The sequence below is a fragment of the Mytilus galloprovincialis genome, chromosome 5 (genome assembly GCF_965363235.1).
Source record: "Mytilus galloprovincialis chromosome 5, xbMytGall1.hap1.1, whole genome shotgun sequence".
Lineage (NCBI taxonomy): Eukaryota > Metazoa > Mollusca > Bivalvia > Mytilida > Mytilidae > Mytilus > Mytilus galloprovincialis.
Genome location: NC_134842.1, coordinates 5160100 through 5170422, shown reverse-complemented (window position 1 = coordinate 5170422; position 10323 = coordinate 5160100). Strand labels below are relative to the sequence as shown.

Genomic DNA, 10323 nt, shown 5'->3' with positions numbered 1-10323 from the left:
TCACTGATGAGTGTTATGTAGACGAAACGTGCGTATGGCGTATTAAAGTTAAGCCTGGTACCTTCGATAACAATTCACGGAATTACAATAAATATTAAAAAATAATGAATTTTTTTCTGTTCTATTTGTAGTTGCTCACTCAGAACTGTATGGATTTGGATTTCGACCTTACGAATACCTCCCACCGCCAGATTTGAATGATCCGAACATTACCATTGCCAGAAAACACGAATATCATCTCGGGATGTACAGTTTGAGGTCTTTCATCATTCCAAAGATTTATTCATACGTTGGGTACTGCTTTGTCTATTTTGGATACAACGGAAGTTTATTTGTGGTATGTAAATTATATATATATATAAGAAAGATGAATTTACCAAAATTATGAACAACATAACTATTTGCATAAACAAATACTTCACAAAACAAAACACAACTAAAATAAAAAAATAAAAAGTATTGGCACTTAATTCAGTGTATAATCGCCAATTTATCATTATAAAATAAAGAACTCAAACGAATTAAGTAAAATGGTTATATTGCGAAAATTAATTGCTTCAGGATTAACATACATGTATATCCGGTAGGTAAAAAAAAAAAAAAAAAAAAAAAATTCCAACTGAAACACATAGAATTGAAACTTCCATTTTTACTTGATTTTTGAAAGAAGAGAATCTAAATAACGACAAACAACTAAATAACCTCACAAAAAACTTTCTTTCGAATTCATTTTATTTTGGTAATTAAATCTGTTTTCTCCTACATGATCATAACTAAATATTGTTTTACAGATCTGGAAAGTGTTTCACACTACTGTATCGTCGCTGCTAATTTTGTCAGTATATAAGTTCACCACATGTATGTATGGATGTCATGATACTGGAGTTCTCTCAGCGTTTATGTGTGCATGTTCTATTCACTTGAATATCATGTCAACACATACTTTAATAAACAGCTTTCTGTCTCCGTTTGTGTACTTTATTATAGCCGATATCCTCGAACGATCTTCTCCGAAGATGTTAAAAACCATACAAAACAATGGAAACAACTCCGCCAATAACAACAACGAGTATTCTAGTCGTCTGTGTGGAGTGAAAAACGTTAATATGTATAACGATGCACAATTTAAACAGATACCGGATCAATGCAAAACAGATCATAATGCAAACTTGCCTAATCTATTATTAACGAGCAAACACGATTTGGAATCAAGCAATTCAACAGCAAATATGCATTTACATACTATAGCGAAAAATAGTAGCGGACGATGGTCAAGAATGATTAAACCAGTGTTTTCTAGTTTTATACTTGGTCTAGTAGTTTACGTTAGACCAGACACGTGTGCTGTTATACTTAGTGTAATCGCGTTTACGATTAATTTGAAAAGATTGAAATTTATTTTATGTCCATTTTACTTGATTGGATTTATTCTCGCTATTTCCATTGGTTTAAGGGATGATTATGTTAGTTACGGTTCAGTTATTATATCACCATGGCAATGGATTAAATTCAACGTTGGTGGGAATTTATCATCAAAATTGTTTGGAGTCGAACCAACTTTGTTTTATGTACGGCGACTGTTGCTAGATGATTGGCTAAACTTTCTACTGCTTACTTTAATCACGTTTGTTTTTCTGTCGTATGCAGTTTATACCGTGATCTTACCTCATGGAAATTCTAGTCCAAAAGTAATGTTGGAAGTCAAGTTGACTAAGCAATTGATTTTAATAGTATTTTGTTTGTTGTGTGTGTATTCGTCAAAAGGTCACAAAGAAATGAGGTTTATTCACGACGTAATTCCGTTGATACTTATTCTTTATAGTAAAATTATTTTGGTAGTTTGTGAACTAGGATCTCAATTCTGCAAAATTAAGCAGTGTATGTATTTGATTCTAATATTAACTGCATCTTTCCAATGGAACACATTTATTTCTCTTGATAAATCCAAAATATCACAATGGAGTTACAGAGGAATTGATAATTCAAATCACGCAAATAAATGCCTTGATTTCATAAGTCGACAGCAAAACGTGACAGGTGTATTTCTAGACGCTGATTTTCATATGTCTGGGGGCTTTTCAATCCTTCGGCACAATGTGTCAGTCTTAGCATTTAATCAAAAAGAATATTTCAAGTTCGGAGAAGACGCACGGATAACCGTGAATTCGAATTTCTTCATCAGCAATGGCACACATTCAATATTTACTTTAAGTCGTATTTCAGATTTTATATCAGCAAACAACCAACGATATCTTTGGAAAAGTATTATTGAAGATTCAAATATTAATTATTTTATTGTTACCGATAGTAGACTCTTAATAAATTCCCCCTCCGTTGAACTATATACATCTGGGAATTTTAAAGTACTGGTGAGAATATTCGACTCTGTAACGGAGCAAGCTTTATATGCAATGACAAATACCACATCATTGGTTGACAACTCAGAAATACTGAATACGGAGGCAGACTGGCTAATATATTATGGAGCATACAGAAAAGCAAGGGAAAGATTGACATACGCGTTGAAAATCGATGAACGAAATCTGAGGTCGCACCAACTAATGATTCAATTATATCATATTAAAGGTGATAATAAAGCAGCAAGAGCTTTTCTACAGGAATGCAGGAAATATCATGATAGAAAAACATGTCTTCAGACGCCAAACCATGACCATATGAAATAAATCAATAAAAGAATGACAATAAATGAAGCACAGAATGCATTTATATCATTTGATTATGTTTGTGATCAACCCTTCAGACGCCACAACCCTTTCAATAATTCTGAATCAAATGTTTATTTCGTTTACCTTATTCATCTTTTTTCTTAAATAGACCAATGATCATATTTTTTGTAAACATAAGTTTACCGAATGATGCTTTTTAGATTGCTGCTTCATTTTAACCCCCCAAAACCTCATTGATATGAAATATATGTCAGTGAATACTATAAAAAACGAGATATATTTAGTATAATATCTAAAATTTCAAATAGAATCTAACAGAAATATTGATTTTACATCCTTTAATTTAGATTCCTGTCTGTTGTCTGATCCAATCTCTGAAGAAGGAAATTCTGGTATAAACACTGGGATATCCTACTCCACACCCACTGATTCCCCAGGATGTTGCTCCTGCTAGGTATGTTGTTCCCTGTACTTCACATTGCATAGGTCCACCACTGTCACCCTTTGAAAAATAGACATTTACATGTGTACAATTGGAGAAAAATAATGAAGAAAAGACATCGGGAACCAAATTATTTGTGAAATGTAATAATGAAATATTGAAAAGTTTATTATAAAAGTTTTTGCAAAGTTGCATAGACTCATGTTCTAGTTATCATTATCGGAATTGACCTCAATAAGCAGTTTCCGTTTAAATGACGGTTTTGTGAAGCCTTTCTGTGTTCTCTTTAAAGAGGCTCTGAGAAGCAGTACCGGTTTGTAGATATAGAGTATTGCTTATAGCTGTATCTTTATCACCCTGTCTAGAAGGAGATTGAATCTAACAGCCGGATTAATTAAACATATTCAATCAGAAATCTAAAGAAGTTCAAAGGGAACATTTTCGTTGTCCTCTGATAAAGTGATGTAAGAGTCTTTTGTCGTTTATATGCAAGCAAAAATTTGAAGTGAGCACACGATTAATCTTATAATGCTGCATTAAATATTGTAACATTGTAATTGTACTTGTATAAAATTAAGAATTACAAGATTCGTTAGACTGCTTACATTGCAAGCTGATTTGCCGCTGTCTTGATCATTGCCGATACAAATGTGACCTCCGTTGATCGTAGCACCAGTAACAGTTGACCATCTGTCGGTACAGTCAGTATTAGTCAACACCGTCATTGTTACTTCCTGTAACACATCTGGAAGACCTGGTTCTGAATGGAAAGTATTTGGCATGTTCAAACGTTTGTAGTTCCATTAACATTTATTGAGAAGTTTAGCTAGCTATAAAACCAGGTTCAATCCACCATTTTCTACATTAGAAAATGCCTGTACCAAGTCAGGAATATGACAGTTGCTATCCATTCGTTTGATGTGTTTGGACTTTTGATTTTGCCTTTTGATTTTTGATTTTCCTTTTTGAATTTTCCTTGGAGTTCATTATTTTTGTGTTTTTACTTTTAAAAAATTGGAATTGAAATGGGGAATGATGTGAGACAACAACCCCGATCAAATAGCAGAAAACAGCAGAAAAGAGGTAAACAATATAACATAACAGAGTTCTCATCAAATCAAATCAAAACATTGATATCTTAAGATGAACTCCGAATATGCGAATAACATCAGTTTAGAGAACTATATCACAATTGACGAATACTTGTACAATTTAAAAGATGGCGTTTGATATTTTACCCCCTCTTTTTGTACGTTACGGCAATGTTTTTGTTTTGTTTAAGCAGTATACTAATTTCATGCACAAAATTGATGCTATGAATGACGACAAAAAAGTATTCATTCTACACTTACCTACTCATTTTGAAAAACAAAATAATTGTGTATGACGTTTTCAGTATATTTCATATGACGATGTTGAAGATAAAAACAAAAGTTAAAAAATGCACAATGTACAGCTCTACGAATTCTTTTGGAAAACAAAGTAAATAAAGGCAACAGTAGTATACCGCTGTTCAAACTCATAAGTCCATGGACAAAAAACAAAATCGGGGTAACAAGCTAAAACTGAGGGAAACGCATTAAATATAAGAGGAGAACAACGACACAACACTACAATGTAACACACATAGAAACGGACCAAGCATCAGACAAAATCCCACGAGAATAACAAATATAACATCAAAACCAAATACATGAATTTGGGATAGACAAGTACCGTGACACGTAAGTTGTTTTATTGCGATCGCGATCAACTGCTGTTACAAAAAGTGCACATGAACTAGTAATAATATTGCTAATGCAATTTAGTTATCTTTCTTGGTACACATATTTACCATTTGCGTTTAAAATCGAATTGCAGCTAAACTAACTAGTATATTAGCTGTTTTATAGTTAATAATAGTGCAACTTAATTTACCCGATGTATTTATGTACATGTTATATTCATTATGGCGAATTATCGCATTTCGCAATCCTTAACGTGAACGGTCAATCAAGTGCAATAGGATGTCTATAACACAAAAATTTAATCTGCAAATGTTCTTTAATTATGTGCTACAATGATATTCATAAATCTGTTTTAGAATAAAACAACAACAAAAAACCAAAATTTAAATAGCAACATTATAGGTTGCTTGAGATATGTCACAGCAGAATTTGAAATGTTTATTAAAAGTTGACTCGTTTCGAAATGTAATGCAGTTCTTACTGTTAACTAACCCTAACCCTAACCCTAACCCTTACTAGTTATTAAAGGAACCAGGATTATAAATTAAAACGCCTAACCCTTTTTGGTGAACAAAGGATTATACTTTAATCTTCTTGTATCAATGCAGATCACATTCATCGTCTTATTGGATGAGATAGTGTACTGAACTAATACGGAACATGATTATATATTATTGATCTAGTGCTGAACCAGACTGTACGAACAAATACTCATACAATATACCAAACCTTACCATCGTTTGTCAGACCCCATCCTGTAATCATACATTTGTCTCCCGAAAAATTCCCCTCGTCATCTGCCAACTCAATCTTTGCAATAGAACTACTGAATGGTAAAGCTGATTCAAGTTCCAATACAGCGATATCGTTAGGGAAGCCATCTCCAAACCCATCATAATCAGGATGCTGTGAAGAAAAAAATTGTTCCGTGAAATTGAAATACAATGGTGGACAATAATGCAGATATCACGGACTCTTAAATTGAGAATTGTTGTTAAACATATAATTTCTAGTTCTAGTTTCGGCAAAATGGTATAACTTGACAGAAAGGAAAATCTCGCGCGCAAAACAAGTACCACTAAAGTTAAGAAAGTATTGGGGTCTTTTTGTATATAAAAATAACAACCTGCGTCAAGTAATATTTCAGACACTCATTCAATCAACAATGATTTAAAAAAAGAAGAAAATATTGTAAAACGAAACCTGATCAGTCATATTAATGCATCAACAAGTGCAATTCTCTTTGCTGTGAATCGCTAAAGTTTCATAATTGATACGATGAGAGTGACATCACACATAAATGAAATTAGGATTTGACTCCATATTGAATAATTTCATGAGAAATATTTTTAAGGACAAACATATGAACTCAAAGGAAAATTTACTGATGTTCAAATGTCGCAAACCGATTTAGAAAAGACAAAATTAAGGTAACATGCAATACGTTAAGAGAACCTCAAGAACTTCAAAAGAGGTGAGAACGGGTGCATGAACAGGGTTAACCTGTTCTGTTATGCAAGCATAATCTGCAATGCGAATAAACATCATGTCATAATATCTCAATTGGGAGACAGTAGTTTACCGATGTTCAAATATCAAAAATCAATAACGAGGATACACATCAAAGTGACAAACAAAGTCTGAGGCAATCGCATCATCCCCTAAAGTATGAAATGCCTAACATCCTTGAATGAATCAATCACCTACCATAGTAAAGGACGATAGTAATCGTGTTTCGCCTCCACTGCTCCATGTTGTTGTTCCAGCGGCTATTCTAAGAGAGCTTACTCTAAAATAGAAGAATTATTTAGCATGATTTAATTTTGTTTAAAATAATTCAAATAAAAATGGATTGATTGATTGATTGATTGTTGGTTGCTTTACGCCGCATTAGCACAAAAAGGCTATATCGCGGCGATAAATAAAAATGGACAAGTTGATATTAATCCTTGAGATAAATATACCAAAGAGACTACTATTCAACCAATCATTTTACAGCATAGTATTTAAGGAAATATCCTTATTCCCTTCAATAAAATCCTCATCAGATACAGCCCAGTAGTGAACACTTCTGTTTTTGATATGCATTGATATTGGTATGATCGTATTTATAAACAAACTGTTTACGAATCATATACATTTTCGAAGTACTATTGATGTTTTATATCACGAATAGATTGTCTTATTGATAACCCGGATATTCAACCATCAGTTTCCTCCGCTTTATTTGGCCTTTTAACCTTTCTTCTTCAAGCATTTTTTTTTAGTCTTTATCGGACGGAACGCGCGTTTCGCGTACAAAAATTCTTATGATCGTATATGCGATGAGTAATTACCAAGTAAATCAAATCTTAAATATGGAATTAATAATATCAAAAAGAATTCTTTTTATTATTCTGTCATGTAACTTTTCGCCTGACAGTATATTTAAACCTGACCTTGATAGCAAATCTGAACTGTTGGCTAAGATAAGACACGATTGGTCTAGTATATTTCATGAAGGTTGATATGATCCCACATTGTACACGATGTTGATGATTCTAAGTAGAATGATAAATTAATCTAATGGACATGTTTGTCTCAAATGTTGCAATTCAGTACAGTATTTTTAACTAATCAATTTATGAAACTATAAAAACTAAAGAAAAAAGTAATGACAAATCTGTAGTTAACTTAGAAAAACAGCACAATTCGATTCGTTCGTTTGACTAAATAAAAATGCTAGTTAAACCAAACGAATCCGAAAAAAATTACCTAAGAAACAAAACCGTTGCAGAAAATAACAGCAAAAGATAATTTTAATGAACCGAAAATAAATATAGAAATCAGCTTTTAATAAATGTTTCTAACATTGCAACAGAGCTCTTTTATTATAAAACGAAGTTCATTGAATAGTCTCATAATATAATTTAAGCAAGTCAATTTATCAACGTGAAACACTATGTATGTCATCAAAGATTATACTAAAACGACAATAGTATTTTGGTAATAAAATCTCGTAAACTGATGAGAGATCACAAATAAAGGTACGAAGAAACACACTGAGAGAAATCGTATTAACTCTAAAAGGAGCACTACCGAGTGCGTCGACAGGATAAGAGTCTGATCCAAATACTTTATTCATCCTTTGAAAAAAAATGGAAAGTTTTAACAACCTTGACTGGCTATACAGCCCTTGAACAATCGGTTACTTTCAAACGACCTTATACTTACGGACTTCCTTCCACACAATGAGCTGCTGTTACAACCCACTTCTCACCAATTATAGAACCACCACACGAGTGACTCCATGATGTTCCGGATTTTCGCTGAAGCGACACCTGCCATGCATGTTTTCCTATTGTAGTGTCTTGACCACCAACAATACGCTAATAAAAGAATACACCCATTGCCATTCTGATACATAATGAAACAGTGAGGGAGAGTTAAAGACTTTCTTTATCATTACTAATATCAATTGAATGTAGTTACTTTTGAATTTTTTATGATGAAAATATATTACTTTAGTTATGATGATTTCAGACATTCAAGACAAATTCGTTACTAGCAAACTCTTTTAGTAAAATTAACTTCCTTGAAACATAGTTTTTTAAAAGGTGAGGAGAATGGCTATTGAGTATAAATATTCAATAAATTTAAAGTCACCTTTGCTTCGTTCGATACTTCATCACCATTCGGAACTACACCCCCGTGAACAATAGCTGAAACGAAAAAAAAAGTATGAACTTTCTTATCCTTATTCAATGTGCATATGCAAATTAAACACTTATTCATTTCACTGTCACACTTATATAATAAGATTATCTGCTTTCATCCTTTTATACATCGTATATTTACGCTATAATTGTTCACTGTCTTACCCACTATACACAGAATCAAACTAAATTCCATTTTGGTGAATATTACCGCCGCAAAGTTTAACGTATTGTCAAGGTACTGACATATTTCTAGACTACTCAGGTCATTTTATATTATGTTCAAAAGCATCTGTTAATTCCCATAAATTCAAAACACACCAAATTTCGACGACAGCCATTCGCAATGTTATGATAAGTGAAATCAAATTTATTTTTTTCAGTGTTTTACTGATAAATTGAATAGTTATATATAAAAAAGGAAACCAATTGTTTTAAGACTTTTGTTTGTATCGCTAAAGGTATGAATTATGCATGCTTAGTTGAAAGAGATACTAAATAAATTTCCGTCAATGTTATTATCGAAGCATTATTTCATCTCTCGAAATACTTACTTGTCCAATGAACACTTATATGGGACGTACTTTTAGATACGATGATACAATTTTGCAGCTACATTGCTACAAGAAATTGTAACATAAAATTTTTGTGTTAACTAATTTTTCGCCTTTAATATCAAGGATCTGTTTTTCCTTGACTGAATCGAGTTGTGCATTTTGATTTTCCCTTAGATACATGTAAGTGTTATAGAACCGACGAAAAGAATGTTAAAATATCATGGAATGCATCATACTTATCCTACCTTACAAGTCTAACACAAATCATTTTTGTATGTACCTATAATTGATGCTTTTAAGTCACCTTTATTGATTGAAGGTTAATTAAATGTTAAATATGTATTCTACAGGACAGACGACTTAAAGAACTTGATAATAACAGTCGTACAAGAAATATATTTTGTATACCAATCTTTTCATGTTATTCTATTGTGTTACAGTCTTAATGGATTTTATTCCTATTACTTGTAAACAAAAACAATATATAATAGTTTCAGAAAGTACAAACACGTACAGTTGTTTGGAAAATGTTACATGTGGTAGATGTGATTCATGCTCAGACTTTTTATTCCTTTCGCCAAGCTCTTGTTTCAGACAAATCTGGTATTTATCTAAAAATTGGTAACGTTTGTGTTGAAAGATTTTCGGAATAATGCATATTTTTAATGTACTCTTTTAATCCACGTTCTCATACGGTACACACACTTTTTAACATGCAGAGTTGGCCTTTTATACAAAGAAAGCAAAGTAGTGTCATCTGATTAGTATAAAACAAAGTTAGCAGTAAAAGTAGTGTAAGAAGTGGAAGATAAGACATATTATGGCTTTTATCGATTTTATCAACGTATTCTGATTTGGGACACACTTTCACGCCTAAATTTGTCAGCACTTGAAATTAATGTGTTTCAATTACAAATTCCTTAGTTACTAGTCTAACCAATTATACATAAAACATTAAGAAAAACACCATTTAAGCCATTAAATTCAATTTAATCACATAGGTCATAGAGCACAATAAGCTGACTGTTAACCTAAAATGATGTATACATATTTCTAAAGAATAAACGTGATTGTCTTATTTTCTTCGGGAGATCATAATATTTACAGAAAGATAAAATATTTAGCTCTATATGGATTGAATAAGATAACATATACTCAAGGCAGCAACTCAGCGATATAAAAAATGTGAAATTGAACCATACCAACATAGAATCC

General features: G+C 32.2%; 1 protein-coding gene across 1 annotated transcript; it reads right to left on the bottom strand.

Moving 5' to 3' along the window:
- Window positions 1-3010: 3010 nt before the first annotated feature.
- On the bottom strand, window positions 3011-8832 carry LOC143075007 (fibrinolytic enzyme, isozyme C-like). The gene is made up of 7 exons (XM_076250233.1): window positions 8717-8832; window positions 8502-8557; window positions 8070-8224; window positions 6564-6645; window positions 5591-5762; window positions 3735-3889; window positions 3011-3189 (listed from the first exon to the last, which is right to left on the bottom strand). The coding sequence occupies exons 1-7, from the start codon at window positions 8745-8747 to the stop codon at window positions 3031-3033; spliced, it is 810 nt and encodes a 269-aa protein (XP_076106348.1). The 5' UTR covers window positions 8748-8832; the 3' UTR covers window positions 3011-3030.
- Window positions 8833-10323: the final 1491 nt, after the last annotated feature.

Excerpts from the sequence above, each read along its gene's own strand:
- LOC143075007 (XM_076250233.1), bottom strand. The coding sequence starts at position 8,747 with ATGGAATTTAGTTTGATTCTGTGTATAGTGG. Across the intron at positions 6,646-8,069 it reads CATTGTGTGGAAGGAAGTCC|AGTAAGCTCTCTTAGAATAG; the intron begins GTAAGTATAAGG and ends CTTCTATTTTAG. Across the intron at positions 3,190-3,734 it reads GCGGCAAATCAGCTTGCAAT|GGTGACAGTGGTGGACCTAT; the intron begins GTAAGCAGTCTA and ends TATTTTTCAAAG.